The 18320-nt window shown below is 42.8% G+C and overlaps 1 protein-coding gene across 1 annotated transcript in view; it reads right to left on the bottom strand.

Annotated features, from left to right (window-relative positions):
- The window catches only part of ZNF292 (zinc finger protein 292), a 119909-nt gene that overhangs the window by 32041 nt on the left and 69548 nt on the right, over positions 1 to 18320 (bottom strand). The window contains exons 4-6 of the mRNA XM_073626899.1: positions 11826 to 11961; positions 8200 to 8402; positions 6485 to 6621 (exon numbers count right to left, since the gene is read on the bottom strand). Coding sequence (XP_073483000.1) covers positions 6485 to 6621; positions 8200 to 8402; positions 11826 to 11961 — 476 coding nt within the window. The remainder of the gene's footprint in view (positions 1 to 6484; positions 6622 to 8199; positions 8403 to 11825; positions 11962 to 18320) is intronic.

Below are 18320 nucleotides of genomic sequence, written 5' to 3'. Positions count from 1 at the left end.
GCTAAGACCTGACACCGTAGTCAGTTTACGTGCCTCTGTCATCCGCAGCCCTGCTCTGTCCTTCTCCCCCACCCTCCCTGTCTGTCTGCTCTGTGTCAGTGCCCACCCCTCCCCTCCTGCTATTATAACTAAAAATAAAAACCTCCCAACCCCTCTGTAACATAACGTTGTGTGTCCCTGTGCTATATAAAAAAGATGCCGATCCGTACATTTTTCAGAGCATCTCCCAGCGCTCTTGTGACTCCTCGGTTCTCTCCCCCACAGACGACATCAGCGGGAGTGCTCAGACCCACCTGCCATAGACGTCAGCCGGGCAGAGGAGTCACACGAGTGCCAGGAGACGCTCTGATATAGGTACAGATTGGCATCCTTTTTATTTAACATATGTACAGGGGCACATAACATTATGTTACAGAGGAAATGGGAGGTTTTTTATTGTTGGCTTAACAACCACATGAAAGGTTGGTAGAGGAGGGAGGAGCCTGGTAATGGTGTTGGTCAGACGTGCGCCTTAGGAGCTCTCTGTCTCCACCCTCCCCTAATGGAGCGTCATTAAGCCTCTCCTCTCCCTGATCCCCTAACCTCGACCGCAAGAGAGTGGCACCACAGAAACATATCCCGGTCCGGCGCTCTGTGGTGGACCCACGCAACGGTGGACGAGGGAGGTAGCGGTCCTCACCTACTGTGCCTGGACGTCCATTCCTGTAGCGGGATCGTCATTTCGATTCTCTGTCTTCCCCCTCTCTGCTGAGACAGGCAGGAAGGTGCTGTGGGTGAGACTGAGCGCCGCGTGAACAAGGAGTGCGGGTTTGGCTCATCTCCCCCCTCCTGGCTGACCTGGAGCCTGTGGATCCCGTGAGGGATCCGAAGATAAAAGGTAAGGAGGAGGAGATACCTCGGCAGAAGTCGGAAGTGCTCGACGCAGTGAGTGACAGCCCGAGGGTAGCCAAGCGGAGGGAAGCAGAGTCGCGAGGAGTTTCGGCTGGAGAGCCTGCCTAGAGATAGGGTCTCCCCCCCTCATATAAGTAAAAATTCAAAACTTGTGTCTATAGTTGTGCCTATAATGTAAAACAAGGAAGGAGGAAGTTAGCTGTCACTGGCTAACGAAACATGTCAGCACATTCGTGACAGACGGAGGGGTCGTAGCACTAATACAGTGTATTGAGGCAGTGGCGATGGAACAGCTGAGAGCTTGCTGCAGGCGGGGATGACACTGGATCCAACACCTATATCAACTTCCCAAGGGGATAATCCAGTGACTTCAGGAGTGGAGCTCGGCTCAGAAAGGATGGGTGGAGTTATGAGGGGACACAGATGTGGGTGAGAGTATTTTACATTGCTATCATTCAGTGAACTTGCTGATTAGCTGTGGACTGACAACACCAACTCCCCCTGCTGTGTTCCTCCCTCCCCAGACCTACTTGTGATGGATCAGTGAACTTTGAAATAAGTATTACACTTAAGTCTTACCCCCGCAGCCTTGCTCACTGGACACTGTGCCTCTAACAGATAAATGAGAGCCCCTAATCCTAGGTGTCAGTTGAATTTGTGTACTAATGATTCAGGACGGCCCGTGATATACCTACCTATTTGTTTATGCGCATCCACATTTCAATCGGTTTACAGTTACATATGCTGTTTGGGATGACCACAATCTACTGCTCAATTAGGAAGGAGGATGATAGTATATGCAATATATTGATTAACAATGCTTCAATCAACTCCCATCCTTTGAGCTGTGTGTATGTCTGATTGTGTGGATGTAGGTGCAGCTGCGATCCCTCTTTTTAAATGAGAACGTTGTATTTTTAATGTTTTGGATGGTTATACTCAGACTGCTATTTTTGGTGTTTTGTCGTATTATGGTGTGTTTTTTCTAAATAAAATTTTAATCAAATTCAACATTAGCGTTCAGTTACTGCGACCCCTTTGGAAGGCCTTGCCCTTTCTTTTTTTTTTCTTATATGCAGTTTTTGTGGTCGCATGGACTGCGCCATGTTATTGATAACATATGGTGAAAGGTTGAAGCAATTACATTAATAATCGAAAGAGTTGTATACTAATAGTGCGGTAGATCCGGGCGCCACAATATTTTTTCAATTACCAACTAAAACAGACATGGAAACAATGTTTGCTGCCTCGAAAATTCCCTAAAAACTGAAATGGCAATAATTCACAAAGACCTGGGCCACATGCTCTCAAGACTAGAGGAAGTAGAAAAAAAAAAAAGGACTCCCACACATAACAAATCCCACGCATAATAAAAGAGCTTAAAGGAGAAATACAAATCTTAAAAAAAAGATCAACAGGAACAGGCATATAGACTAGAAGACCAAGAATATAGGGACAGAACCGAGAATTTAACAGAAAAAATAAGGAAGGTCTTTAACCCAATACTTGGAAGAAGGCAACCCAATAAAAACCCAATAAAAATTGAAAGCACACAGACTGAGAAGATCACAAGGTCTCCCGATGGAAAACCCAAGAGACATAATAGGTTTGAAAAATGGGAGGAAACCAGAGATGAAAGCCACCAATTGAATATGAGGGAATGACATTACAAGTTTTCCAGGACCTCTCACAAGAAAACCCTGAGAAGGACATCAAAACCTTTAGAGACCTTTCACAGCTGGGGCGGTTTGCAGGCGCTATTGCGCTAATAATAGCGCCTGCAAACCGACCTGAAAGTGCCGCTGCCTTAATTCCAGTGTGAAAGCCCCGAGGGCTTTCACACCGGAGCGGTGCGCTAGCAGGACGGGGAAAAAAGTCCTGCTAACAGCATCTTCAGAGCGGTGAAGGAGCGGAGTGTATACAGCTCCTTCACTGCTCCTACCCATTGAAATCAATGGGACGGCGCGGCAATACCGCCGGAAAAGTGCCTCTGCAGAGGCGCGTTGCGGTGGTATTTAACCCTTTCTCGGCCGCTAGCGGGGGGTAAAACCGCCCCGCTAGCGCCCGAATACCGACGGTAAAACGCCGCTAATAATATCGGCCCCCGCCTCAGTGTGAAAGGGCCCTTATTGAAAATCCTACAGGAACAAGAAATTCAATATAATTGGGGTTTCTCTGCATGCCTGATTGCTAGGAGGAATGGACGCATGGCTAAACTTAGGTTTCTAGAGGAAACTACCGAATTTTGCAAAAAATTGGAAATTCCAATACCAGAAACTAGTAAGGAGTTAACCCCAAGACAGGAAGGAATGATACAAGAAGAAGAATGGCATTTGATCCCTAGGAAATAGATAATTAGAGCAACTATAACAAAAGGATTTAGCAACTAAAAAACTTTCTTATTTGGGGGAATGGGGGGGGGGGGGGGGGGGGGGGGACAGAAGAAAAAGGGAAGGATAAAACGAGGAGGAGATGGAGAACCAGATACGTGGTGTGCCTCGAGGTCACCCCTTCAATCGCAGGAGAGGTTGACCTCTGGTGCCTTACAGAACTCTGTCTTGGGCCATAAAGAAACCTGCTCAAAGACCATGAGGTCAAAACCCCAAGGGAGTAGGGGTTGGGGAGGATGGGGTGGGGGGGGTCGAGGGGAGGCTGTAGGAGTGAGGGAGGGAAACTGTTATTTTGGGAAGTACAGCTGCAGAATTAATCGTTAAAAAATCGTGATCTCGATTCAACCCCCCTGAGATCTCTATTGCAGAGTTTGCCGATTCTTTCAAATAACAAGTGGAGAGACTTATCTGCTCACTCAGCTGAAAAAAGAAAACACCTGGGCAGTCTGCCAAGTTTTTAAAATGAAACATTGTAACTAACTCTTCCTTCTTAGATCACAGGGATAAACTTCTGTGTGAAAAAAAAAATCCAGGCAGTCTGCCAAGTTTTTAAACAATGTGTAAATGCAGGAAGTTTAACCACTTAAAGTCTAAATCTTTTTCTGACACTTAAGTTAAAATCAATATTTTTTGCTAGAAAATTACTTGGAACCCCCAAACATTATATATATTTTAGCAGAGACCCTAAGGAATAAAATGTCAATTGCTGCAAAATTTTATGTCACACTGTACTTACTCAGCGGTCTTTCAAATGCAATTTTTTGGGAAAAAACACAGTAAAGTTAGCCCAATTTTTTTTTGTTTTAATGCGAAAGATGATGTTACGTTGCGAGAATCGTGATCTATCTTCTAAGCAAAAAAATTGTGATTCTCATTTTAGCCAGAATCGTGCAGCTCTATCGGGAAGGCCTGCGGCCCTCTGGGCCCTAATAGACATGAAATGCTCCCCGTGTCTCCCTGCACTTGGGGGTCCCCTCACCCCTCTTTTGGGAGCTGGTGGGTGGGGGGACACCGCGGGAGAGTTGGAGAGAAATAGAGAAACATGAATAGCACATTTTTGACAATGTCCGAGGGCTAAATTCCAAAGAAAAGATGCATGGTACTACGAGAACTAGAAAGATATGCTGCAAGAATTATATTTCTACAAGACTCAAATGTTAAGTTATACTCAAGGAATATCCCAATATGGTATTACGGAGACTCTCCAATTAGAAGGGCAAAAGGAGTAGCAATTGGCTTTGGGAAAAATGTTCATTTTGCAGTAGAAAAGAGAAAAAAGTTGACCCAGAGGGTCGTTTCCTCTTCTTGTTAGGGACCTTACAGGGTATGAAGTATACGCTTGCAAATGTATACTGCCCCAATGAAAATCCCCCCCAAAAAAATGAATACTGGATGGAGACTTCAATTTCTCCATGGACCATAAATTAGATAGTAGGTCAGTTGTACTGGATAGAGAAACAAAACAACTTAAAAAAAAAAAAAAAATACATGAACATCAATTAGTGGAGAATCCAGCACCTAAGCACAAAAGATTACACATTTCACGTGGCTGTCCACTAGGGCTGGGAGATTTTCTTAAAAAAAAAAATTAAAAAATCTGCGATTTTCCTAAAAAAACAAACAAAAAAAACCCCTCGATTCCTGCCCGCAGCTCCTCGGGACCGGCGCCGTGGAAAAAAAAAAAAATCGGTTTGCTTAAATTTTGAATCGATTTGACCTCTCAACTCGATTCAAGATTTAAATCGATTTTTTCCCCAGCCCTACTGTCCACGGAACGTACTCTAGGTTAGACTATATCCTGATGGAGCATAGAGTTTTGGAGGTAGTAATGGAAACAATAGGCATAACAATAGTGTCAGATCATGCTCCAGTGATGAAGATGAAACTCTATGGGGAATCCCCCGAGAAAGGCCCATGGAGACTAAACGAAGATCTAATAGAAGATAGGGATACAGAAAAAACTATAATAGAAGAGATTGACCAATATTTCCTGAAGAACGAGAGGCCAGAAATTAACAAAAGCAACTATATGGTAAACACATAAGACAGTAATAAGGGGAAAATTGATATCCATTGGGGCAGGAAAAAAGAAGAAGGAGAGGGGAAAAATCATGGTAAAATTGTAAAAGAAATATATGAACTGGAATGGAACAAAGGCATAAAAAGCAAGTGGAAGCCGAAACCCATCGAACACTAATTATAAAAAGATCAATTAAAAGACCTGATAGAACAGGAAACCAGGAGTTAGTTCAATAGCGTATCACAGGAGAGATACAACCAGGGCAAAGCTTGCTCAAGAATAGCAGCAGGCAGGTGCGAGTGCATCTGCACGCACAGTGAGAAGACTTTTGGAGGATGGCCTGATGTCAAGGGCAGCAAAGAAGCTGCTTCTCTCCAGTAAAACCATCAGGGACAGACTGATATTCTGCAAAAGGTACAGGGATTGGACTGTTGAGGACTGGGGTAAAGTCATTTTCTCTGATAAATACCCTTTGTTTGGGGCATCTGAAAAAAAATGTGTCCGGAAAAGAAAAGGTGAACGCTACGATCAGTCCTGTGTCATGGCAACAGAAAAGCATTCTGAGACCATTCATGTGTGGGGTTGCTTCTCAGCCAAAAGAGTAGGCTCACTCACAATTTTGCCTTATGCCCTATATACACACGATCGGAATTTCCGTCAGAAAAACCTTGGATGGTTTTTCCGACGGAATTCCACTTAAGATTGCCTTGCATACACACGGTCACACAAAAGTTCTCTGAACTTTCAACCGTCAAGAACGCGGTGACGTACAACACTACAACAAGCCGAGAAAATGAAGTTCAATGCTTCCGAGCATGCGTCAAATTGTTTCCAAGCATGTGTAGGAATTTTGCGCGTCGGAATTGCTACAGACGATCAGAATTTCCGATAGGAACTTTTTCCGTCAGAAAAATAGAGATCCTCCTCTCAATCTTTTGCTGGCGGAAATTCCGCCAGCAAAAGTCCGATGGAGAATACACATGGTCAGAATTTCCGACCACAGCAAGAGATTTGTCCATCCGTGCGGTATACCGCGGATGGAGGTAATCGGTTACATTTCTTTTCTTTCAGCCCACTTTAGTTTTGCACTTCCCCACTCATTTTAGATATTCAAAAACTTTACTTTAGCATGTCACATTAAAAGTCCTGTAAATGCCCTCTGCTCATTTAGTTCACAACTTACCATGCACAGTACATTTCCCCAAACTGTAGCTGTCGGGACAGAAATGCTGCACACAGTATAAGTGAGGTTTTCTCATCCCCCTCTGACTCCAGATTACAGATCATTTCCAATGCATCCTTACAATCTACTTTGGCAATCTAAAGAAAAAAAATACAAACGAAAATATGAGTAACTTTAAAAAGTGTATCTACATCCACATCAGCCATATGACAGGGCACAGAAAGCATGTAAAATATAGGGCCAATTTCCAATAGCAGCACATGTTGTGTTGCCAAGTCTATGAATAGGCTCAGAAGTTGTGTACGTAGGTAACAAATCATTTGAATTCATAATAAATTACAATGTTTATTTTCTTGTATTCATAATTTAAAGTGGATGTAAACCTGAACATTTTTTTTTTTTATGTCATAATGTACAGTATAAGATTTCCTATCATTTGAGCCCAGTCTTTCCACAAAGAGTTAACCCAGCTCTGAGCAATCCCCTTTTATTATTCAGTGAGATAAATCTTGACAAACTGAGAAAAACTTTGTCAAATACTCCCCCTTGCTGTGAGTGACAGGCGATTTACATATCTCGTGCACTAGCCTAAGAGCCATGCATTATTTTTTTTAATTCCCTCCCACTCCTTTCTTCTTCATAAACTGAAGCAGAGTAACAAACAGTTTACTCTGCTCAGTTATCACAGGATACAGGAGCGATCGTTAATGAACGCTCTCTGTGTGTCCCATTCAAAAAAGAAAGTGGCTGGTAAATGACATACCGGCCCCTTTCTCCGCTCTCCATTCTGACAGATTCCCCCCCTTATAGCCCATGGGAGAGAAGGAAGCTGGCTGCGGGGGACGAGGGGGGGGCAAAGGAGGAAGACACAGCAGGGCGGATGTGGAATCGATAAGAAGGGGGTGGAGAACACGGGCGCTGGATGAGGAAGACACGGGGGACAGTCAGGGATTATCGGTGCAACGGAGACAGCTGTGAGCAGCGATCTCCCTGCATGGCTTTTCAGGTGAAAGCCGCAGGAGGGAGAAGAGAAGCAGATGATGAAAAGCCATGCAGGGAGATCGGTGCTCACAGCTGTCTCCATCGCACCGATCATCCCCGACTGTCACTGGACATTCATGTGTGCAGATTGCAGGACTGACAGGGCCCGTGAGCGCGCTCTGCTTTTACCCAGAACGCACTCTACCTCTACTGTGCACGCTCTGGCCAAGGGAGTGTAGAGGTGGGTGGGAGTCTGCTGACATGACTCCGCCCACTGATAAAAGACACGCCCACTGAATCTGGTGTTTTCGGGGGCTCCAAACAGCTAAAGGGGAGACATTTGACAGGTAAGGATACATGCAGGAGGCATGTATATCCTTATAGTTCAGCACTATGGCAGTATTATTGATAAGAGTGGGTTTACATGATTATAATTGATAAGAGTGGGTTTACATCCACTTTAAGTAGTTCAATTAACTTCAATTTTAATTCAGAATTCTTTCACAAAAAAATATGAAAAACAAATTGTTCCTATTCAACCACTTTAGAGTAAGAATTACTGCAGATATCCTTTATTTGGGCAAGTCCAAAGCTTTGATTATGCTACGATTTTGTTCAGGATAGAGCCAAATAGAAACTTAAAAGGATTGGCAGGTGAAAGAGCTGGGATTTTTTCAAAGCATATTGTAGACAAAAAAAAAAAAAAAAAAAAAACACAACAAACACACACAAACCTCTTCTATAAGCTTTATGTTTGGTGAGGCCGCACAAAGACATTTTAGGTAGAGCTGTTTGAAGTGCCCTTTCCTGCTCATCTCTGGGTGATCAGAGCATAATTTTGCCAGGGATGTTGCCTCAGCCACTTTGCCGAGTTTAAGAAGTCGCTTAATTCGCATCTCCAGTAGCAATGGGCCTTCCAAACACAGAAAACCATCGGCTGTGGAAAAACATAGGCCAGTTTTAGATATAGAAATATAACTGTTTAAAATAATAAATTAACCTCTGAAGTATACTACACAGCAGCCACAAATCAAAAACATGACACATGCATATATGTAAAAACAATACTGTGATAAGGGTATTGCTAATCACTAATAAACCAAATTATTGCAAATAATATGACATGTTTCTACTGTAACCTAAGGCCCCTTTCACACTGCTGCGACTTGAAAGTTGCGCGATTTTACCACGATTTTGCGGCCGGGATATTGACGTGATTTCAGGGAATGCCTGGTAAACTTGGTCTATGGACCTCAACTCGCATCAAAGTCAGACCAAAGTAGTACAGGGACTACTCTGAAGTCGGGGGGACTTAAAGTCGCACAGATATGAATGGTACTCATTGGAAATCATGGGGTACGACTTGTCATGCGACTTTGCTGTCCCAAGTCGCAAGACAAGTTGCACAAGTGTGAAAGGGGCTTAAAACAAACCTTTCCATCCAAAGCTGCAGGCAAATGAAACAAAAAGAGCAATGAGGCTATTGATTTTATCACTTGCTGTCTGGATCAAATTGTGACATTTCTCTCATACATGTAAAATTCTGCACGTTCTTTCTAGAAAATTGCTTAACACCCCCAAATAATAATAATATATTGTGAAAGCAAAAGTCCTGGAGAATAAAATGGTGGGCATTGCATTTTTTTATGTCGTACAATATTTGCACCGTTATTCAAGCGCAAATTTTCAGAAAAAAAAAAAAAAAATTGAGTTTTAGTGCACATAAACAAAATACACAATTTTGGCACAATATAAAGACCATTACGCTGAGTAAATAGATACCTAAAATGTCACGCTTCAAAAATTATGCATACCAGTGGCATAGCAAAAAACTACAGAACCTAAAAAAAATCTAAAAGGAGACATTTTAAAAGCCTTAACAGGCTGCCAGTTTAGAGTTCAAAATGGGAGGTCTAGCGTTAGAATTATTACTCTCTCTGATGTTTGTGGAGATACCTCATGTGTGGTGTGCGATCACAGTTCACACATGCATGCAGGACCTACATGCACGTTCATATTTGCACATAAGCACGAGGAGGCGGAGGGCTTTACATTTTATGTAATTTTTTTACACTTTATTGCTTCATAAAGCAGTGACAGGTACTCTTTACTGCGAGATCTGGGGTTTATTTGACACCAGATCCCTCCTCTGCCCTCAAACCATCTGATCAAACTCAGATTGGTTTGATCAGATTGCTACAAGCTGGTTAACAGGTGAGGAAATTTTCATCTTCCGGTTTAATTAGTCACAGAGGGGCAGGTACGGATTTGCCTCTATCCTCTCTGATCCCTCCCTGATCGCACAGCAGAGCCCAGGGAAAGGGTATGGCGAGGGGGCCCCCTTCCATGCCCTGTAGAAGTGATCAGGCAGTTCTCTTTGATAATGGAAGTCTATGTAGATCACAGACTTAGCAACAGCAATGCCGATCTACAGCTAACAAAGTCAGCGCACTACTGTTACATTTAAAAAAAAAAAAAAAAAAGGATACATTTCAGTACTAAAATTCATAATCCAGTACCTAACTGCTAACTGGTTTGGCTACATTGTTAATATGCAGTTCAGTTTTGGTCACTAATCCACAGAATGGATAGAAAAAAATTCAAAGGAAAAGCAACAAAATTAGTATGTGTATTAGGAAGGTTGGAAGACCTCTGTTGCAATGAGTGATTATAAAGATTACATTTACCCTAGAGAAAAGGTAATTAAGAACAGGGGGAGGGGGGGTTAAATATAGGAGAAGTGACATATAAACTGTATTTGCCCATTTACTTTAAGAACCCCAATGATATGTGGGTGCAATTTAGATCTGGATGAAAAAGGGTAGTTTACTGTTATGGCAGTGAAAATGTGGAACCCTTTTGAAGTGGAACTAGCTGAGAATGTTGATAAACTCCAAGAACTTAAAGATCTTCCTTTGTCAGAAAAATATTCAGGGCCATGGGAGTTCTCAAATTCAATAGGAGGCTGACCCATAGATTAATCCAATGGTATAGGGTCAACTTTTTAAATTTTTTTTAGCCTTACAGCGTTTTAGCTACTTTAGACATTACACTGCAACGCACACAGGAAAAAAAATTGTTAGAGCAAATTGTTACAGCATTAAGGTGCATGTAAACCCTAACAATTTCTCTTTTATGCTCCCTGATGTGATAACCATACAATTAGAAGCATTTTGTTATATCTGTTCAGCAAGCGCAAAAATAAATATCCGCTCATTCAACAGTAAATCTTGTGAGCCGATAACAGTTTGTAGAGGAAAGGGCACAGGAAGTTATCAGATAGCAATGCCTCTAGTTATCTCCGTTGACTTCAAAGCACATTCCATTATGTTAGAGAGGGAGAGGTGGTATGTAGTCCAAATCTACCCCCATTTCTAGGGCAAGAAACACTGCTCCTCTGAGATACAGTAGGGTTGTCACCTGAGCACAGGAAGCGAGTCCCTGGCAGGATCACTTGACATTTTGTAAGCTTCGCGGTAGCTGAAATCTTGAATGACATTGTGTTTGTTAACGTGAGCATCTGACGCTCAGGCAGTAAAAGCACACTGACAGAAAGTGTTGTGATACCACTTCCTATGTAAACAATGTAGAAACATTGTGTTTATAGTCACTGGAACAGAAAGCTACTACAGAGGAGCTTCGTGCTGGACCTGGTTTGCTAGCTGGGACAAACAGGAGAAGCTGAGTCCTGGTGCTGTTTCTACATGACACTTTGGACTTAGGTGGTTAAGCACATTTCTTAAAAATGTTGTAAAAAAAAAAAAAAAAAGCTCCATTTGCTTGTCATTAGTACATTTCAGGTTATGCTCAAACTAAAGCATCCCTAGTTACTGTCCAAAGGAAAGTGGTGTAAAACAGAATAAAAAAAAAAAATAAAACACACACGCCTAAAAAGTGTTGCGCTGCTTGTTAACGCAATTCAGAGGTCACTTTTCTAGACACAAGCAATATCAAACTACATTGCTTATCTTTTATCATGAATACATAACAGAACAATTTATCACTTCCAGTAACCTTACAGGTTCTGTGAATATGCAATGCTGTATTTCAGCCTTAAGCCTGCACATGAAACACAATACCACACGATTACAGGAAAGGAAACCTTGGCATTCTGTCCGTCAGTGCAATTATCTTAATTAAAATTAAGCTTGGTTGTATGACCTTGGTATCACACAATGTCAGATTTAGATCTATGATCTGGCTCACACAAGCTAAGAAAATGGGAATTAGTTGTCCATTCTAGGGAAAAAAAAAAAGTGATAACTGAAGAGTTATAGATGCTGTAATTTAGGTTAACAGTGCATATTGTTACACATTGACACCTAGAGCACAGAAATAATCACAAAATGAAAGGTGTTACCCTGGAGGGGGTCCTGTATTTGACTGTTAAGTATGTTGCCCAGAACTGGATCCTTCCACACACCAGCTTCTTGAGACATGTTGTACAAGAGTAAAAGCTCATGGCTGTCATTTTCAGCTAACCGTTCATGAGCAGCCTAGAAAAATTATGTAAAATTAGGCTTTATTACACTGATGACTAGTTTTACCTTTTTATTATTTATATGCACACATTAAAACACAACTAAATAGCATACAAACTTAAAAGTGACATTCCAGTTCTAATTAAACAAATTTCCACTATACATACTGCAAGGATTATCTTCTCTACTACAGGCATTTGGTAACAAGATACAACAATTTAGTGCTCATGAATTTGATTTGTTTCTACAAATTTGTAGATGAGTGCATGGCTAGCAAATCTAGAAGTTGGCAGTGAACACCCATTTGATTCCACCTATTCACACTTCAAATATCAGTTATATAAATATTACAGAAGTCTTAAATATACGGTGTAAATCAAAATTAAGTTAGGTCGTCATAAAAAGGTATGAGCAAATCATAAAGATAGATCGTGTACTGATATATGTATAGCTTCACTATGGCTTGAATTATTACCTCAAAAATAGATCCACGTCGCATCTATGGTTGAGACCCGTATGGGATCCTAATGCATAAAAGTAAAAATCCACCAGACTTGTTTAAGTAGCTTCCAATACATGTCACCACCTCTGGGGGATTTAGAGGAGAAGTAGGGCCAAAGCTCTTTTGGCCTACTTCTCTTATGGGTGAAAGGACTGTGCTTAAATCTGTACTCCTGTATTCAGCTGACAGCGGGCTAAAGTTCGCTGTTGGTTGACATCACTCAGCCAGTCCGGGCTCTGGAGCGATCCAAACAGATGCCTGGGCTGGCAGCTGGCTCAGCCTCCAAGTGAGCTGTTGAGCGCTGAGTCAGCTACTCCTGCCCGTCCAACAGCCCAGTGTGCGCTGAATTGCCAGAGAAAAGTCGGTGACTGACTGTCACTGGCTCTCTGCTTACTAAAAATAAAGAACGAGTGATCAACGGTGTTTAATTGCTCGGTTCTCGGTTTTAGAGGCAACAGGAAACCAATGCTGCATCCACCTAGGTGAGTACAGATGTTGATTTCCCCCCACCCCCCATACTTCTTTTAAAGACACGTCTGACCCAGCAGAATAAGAAGGAACTCATCTTGCCAGCATGTTGTTCTCCAAAGTGTTTTGACACATTTGAAATATTCTTGCCATTTAAATTGATGACATCTTTATAATGCTCACCTATTCTTGTTCAGAGAAGTCTATCTGTGCACCTGACATATTGTGAAATGCAGTTTGTGTGCCCCACAACAAACTACATGTGTAAATCCACAATTAATGTTCTGCTTAATGGGATATATTGCACCTGTGACACAAGACCGAATGTTTTTACTCCTGGCATGCAGATCTACACCAAAGATTCAGGAGGCATCATCTAAAACATCCTGTAGAAGCAATTTTTACAAGTTAAAGTTATGATGTGGAAAGAACACTATGGTGGGATTGTATGGGACTCCAAAAATACATAGGGGCCATGATCCAGAGGGGTTGCAGAATCAAGAAGATTCTGTCTACAATTTACTCAGACACGTTTACTGCAGAATGGAACAATTTATCAAAATGCTCCTTGCATATCACGAGGTTAACTGTCATATATCAAGAGAAAATGTTGCAGATAACTCACCATTTGACACCCTTAAAACTTGGCTTACACAATATCAATCTAAGTATTTAGCAGACATTGAATGACCTGATATCTTCAATTAAAGACCCGGAGCAGTAGATTATGGACACAAAACGTTGCAAAAACAAAGACCTTCAGGAATATAAACAAGGCACTGTGTATGACAGAAATAAAACAAAATGGTTTGGGAATCTGTTGGATTTCCTTTGTTTCTTCACAATTGAATGCAAGTCAAGAAATAGTCTGCGGGTTCATTTCAGCTCACCGGCCATTTTAGGATACACTATCTGAACTGCCAGATACCATGATGAGCTAGACAGGCTCAGGCCCCATTCGCACAAAGGTAATTTGGGACCGCAGGCAGAATTGCCAGGTTTCTGCCCGCAATTCCAAATCGGAGTACAATGGTGGCAAAACACACAGCACGCTCATTCGGGTGCCATTCATTTTCAATAGCACCTGAATGTGATGATTTTTCGTGCAATAAATCATGCTGCAATTGCATTACACTGCATTGTGCAAAGCTTGTTGCCTAAAGAAGCTCCTGCTCCTTTTTGGGTGACAAGCTTGCCGCAATTACAGCGCAACAATCGCAGCAAAACCGCACTGCTTTTTAGGTGCCATTGAAAATAAATAGCACCTTAACACGCGTGCTGCAGCAGCATTGCAGCTATTCCGCCCACAATCCCTGAATACTAGATGTGAACGGGGCCTCAGTGTTTACAAGGAACGAATCCCTGAGATGACAACAAAAAACTTGTTAACCCTGTCCCATCAAAGAAATACAAAAAAGAAAAGGAGGGGCAAAGTTACAGCAAGAGAAGCAAAAACCGTTATCCATGATGGGTGAGGGACAAAATTTAACAGTTAATAATGTTGTGACTGAATTTCAAGTACCACTGTATCCGGATGAGATCTCTATTATCTAGGGGCTTTTCTTTTGCCCCCATTTCCTATTTTAATGTTTTTTCAACTATATTAGATGTTAACAAGTTTGGTCGCAATTATTTTAAAAAAAGCATTTTTCATATGATTGCGTTCTGGCCGAACCACATCATGTTCCCCTCAGAACACAGATCAGGAGGTAAATCCCTCTAATTATGATGAATTAGTTGCTAAATCCGATTCCGACGGAGGAACATATGACTTGATGGGAGATACACTCCAAAAGGGCGACGAATATTTTTATCCCCTTCATGCCAGAAATCCAGTAGTAGAGACATTTTAAAGGATTGTGGAGATGGAGCTCATCAGAGATGAGACTGCTGTGCCTAGACCAGGGGTAGACCAACCTTCGCGAGATGGATATCTACTTGAACAACACTGATAAGTCAAAGATCAGGGCACAGTGTACTGTTAGCTCTGGTTCACACCAGAACGTGGTGCCAGAAAGGCATGTTCCATATGCGTTTCCTGCACAGTTTTCACTGCCTTTGTGACCTACTGCGGGTGATAATACATTATTAACCCCTAACGTAGATTGCACACGCAGTGTGTTAGTGGACACAAGATGGCATGGTACTGCAGTATCATGCAATTTGGAACAGTTCCTTTTTGAAAGTAGTGCATGCACTACTTTTTGTGCAGTCTGATGTGATTTACAGCCAGGGCCTGGTTTACATCTCTCGTGCCTATAGGCAGTGAATTTGTGGGCGGTGGGCGAGGAAGAGAGATCGGGACATTGAAGGTGCGGCTGTGGAGGCTGGGTGGAGAGAGAAGGACCAGCAGCTAGGTGGGGGTCGGAGCAGGAACATTTAAACCAAAAAATAATACTGCGCCATCCCTAAGTAAAAACAATGAAGATGAATGTGTATAATGTGAGAAAAAGTTGATTACAGCTGCTGCAACCATAAATGTGAGACAACCTCCACTTATTAACACTGTGTACAAAAAAGGCTGCGCTGCTACAAAAGAGTGCAAAAATAAATCATTTGAATAATCCCAACTGGTGCACCCATATATGATGACTAAACAGTGAAGAATTAAACCTTAAAACAGTTTTACGAAAATGCAAACAAAACTCCCATACATAAAACAAAAAAATAAAAAAATATTTTTTTTGAGCATGAGAAATCAGACATAAAGCTGGATGGAGTAAACAGAGTCCATGTAAATAATTCCTTGCTGGAAAAGTTCTTCAGAAGGAAAAGAAATACATCAATCATCCAAAACGATGTGGGGCATGCAGTATTGTCACCCTGAGGAGCGTGTTGACAGAAAAAAGTTCCTCCACCTCAAAACCAACTGCCTCTTACCGAATAGATAGATCTCTTGTTAAGGAGATCTTGCGGGCATGTGGCTGTGTCCCCCAGCCACAGGGTCTCTGCTGAGAATAAATCTCAAAAGGGTCACTCCGGGGGTCCTCTAAGAGGTGTATGAGCGCTCGATCCCCATGGGTGTAAATAAGAGAAAAGATTCCATAGCGTAATACAGTTAACCAGTTTAATAAAAAAAGTCAAGAAATACACTTACAATTTAGTCGTTTTCAGATCACATGTTAAAAACACAAGCCGGCCGGCTCAAAGCTGCTGCCCGTTGCTTCCGGGATCAGCGATGGATGGTGATGACGTCAGCACATCGCTCCTCCCTACGCCGTTTCGACAAATCTGTCGTCTTCCAGGGGGACCGGGCGGCGTGCTGACTCACCACCTATAAGTATCCTGTTGCCTCATCAAAACGCCCCTTTCTGAAATCAAGGAGTCCGATGCTACCGTGGCCATCTTACAAGTGGGCAAAATTGCCCTTTTCCTATTAAAATAGATAACACCATTGCTGACGTAACTCTATATAAGAAAAAAGTGTGTAACCCTATCATGCCTAATGCCAACAAAACTTTTATTCGATATGTATAGAGCAAAAGGTTCCTTTACTAAAAGAATTTAATAATTTCTTTGCGTTGAAATGACGGTATTTGCATTCTACGCATATCAATCCCACTCACGATTGGACGTTCCGGGGGGCAAGTCAGGCTCTTGTGAATCTTCGGTAAACAGTACAGTATGGGAACTCTCGGTGCTTTCGGGATAAGAAAAAGCTTTTCTTTTTCATTAAGGATACCCATTCGAAAGCCTTTCTCAACTATAGGTAGTAATGTCTTCTTATACTCCCGAATTGGATTGCCTGGTAGTCGGACATAAGTATCTTGATCCCCTACTATGTTCTGCAACTCTAGTAGGTATGCTTCCCTGTCCAAGACCACAATTCCCCCCCCTTATCTGCTGGGCGGATCACTATGTTTTCTCCCCTCGTCTTTCAGGACAGCACCTGGAGAGAGCGCAGCTCCACCCACTTTTCCCAGGAAACACTGCAGTCAGTTTTTTCTTTAAAGACCGGACACTTCCACCATGGCTTCAGTTGTAGTGTTTCCTCCGCCATGGTGGAAGCGCTGCAGGGAACCAGGGGTGTGCTGCGCTGTCTCCAGGTGGAGAGAGTTGGGGCATACCGGTATGTTGGGATGTTTGCTTCACAGGCCAGCCCAGCTTCCTCCCTTGACGTGCGGGGGTTGCTCCGGCGTCCTTCCCTCCTCGTGTCCGGCGAGGATTAGGCTGCTGGGGGTCCTCGCTTCCTTAGACCGGCGGCTAGCTTGGGAGGAGCGGCGTCTCCTTTTTCACCCCCATAGCTTAGCCTTCCGGGTTCCTGTGGCGAGCGCGTCACTACGGCCGGGGGTGGGACCTCTAGCGGCGTGACGCGGCTTCCGGCCGCTGGAACGCAAGAGGGGAGGGCAGGCCTCTGACGGCTGACGTCATTTCCGGCCCTCGCAGCGGCGAGCGGACCGGGAAACTTTAAAAAAGCACCAAACGCCATTGCAAATCCTGCAGCATGGAGGAGGAACAATCGGTGGTGGTCGGAGCAGGAGCCACACAGGTCAGCCAGGCCCAGGTAAGCGGGGACAGTGTGTCTCTGTAACTTACTCTATGGGCATGTTTTAGTTCCCTCTTTGGTAAAGTTTTTTAAAGAGCCTGCAACATTCTTCCTGTGTATTGAAGCAGGAAGTAAATGTGTTTTAAAGATTGTGAAGTAAATCTGTGGGGGGATTTACTGGCTGAGTGAAGGAGGGGGGTTAAAGTTTTAGCTCTTCCATTCCTTTTCAGCATGCTGTTTGTTTATAGGTTTATTTGTTTGTGTATTTCAGAAGGCTAAAGAAAAGACCAAACATTCGTCTTTTTCTGTTAAAAGAAAATGCCCATCTTATAAAAATGTGCTTAAAGAGTCCTGGGCAAAAGTGTTATGCAAAGGATGTATTGCAGACTTGGTGAAGGAGGAAACCACTCCTAGTGCACCTGTGGTTCAGCAGGATTTACTGAGCTCGTTTAGGAAGGATTTGACGGAGACTTTTGAGCCATTTAAATCTTACCTTGACAAACGTCCAGCCGCAGGCAGCTCAGTACCCCGTTCCCAGTCTTCTGTTTCCGCATATAGGGGTGATAGTGACTCGGAAGAGGAAAATCGTAGCGTGGCTACGGAATTGGAGGAAGAAGCAGACGAAGAGAAAGAATCTTCTTCTTCCTCTTCTCGATATAAATTGTCTCTAGAGGAGGTGGATGATCTGCTGAAGACTATCCACACTACTCTTAATATTACAGAGGATAAAGCCCTGCTGTCGTTACACGACAAAATGTTTCAAGGCATGGGTGAAGTGAAACACAGGATGTTTCCGGTGCACAAGTTTCTGTCAGAAACAATTAAAAGAGAATGGAAGGACCCAGAGAGGGCCCCCTTCTTTTCTAGATCCCTCAAACGCAGGTTTCCCTTTGAGGAAGATAGCACACAGGTCTGGAA

The sequence above is a fragment of the Aquarana catesbeiana genome, linkage group LG04, assembly GCF_042186555.1.
Source record: "Aquarana catesbeiana isolate 2022-GZ linkage group LG04, ASM4218655v1, whole genome shotgun sequence".
Classification (NCBI taxonomy): Eukaryota; Metazoa; Chordata; class Amphibia; order Anura; family Ranidae; genus Aquarana; species Aquarana catesbeiana.
The sequence above is the reverse complement of the archived record's forward strand: the minus strand, read 5'-3'. Positions and strand labels throughout refer to the sequence as shown.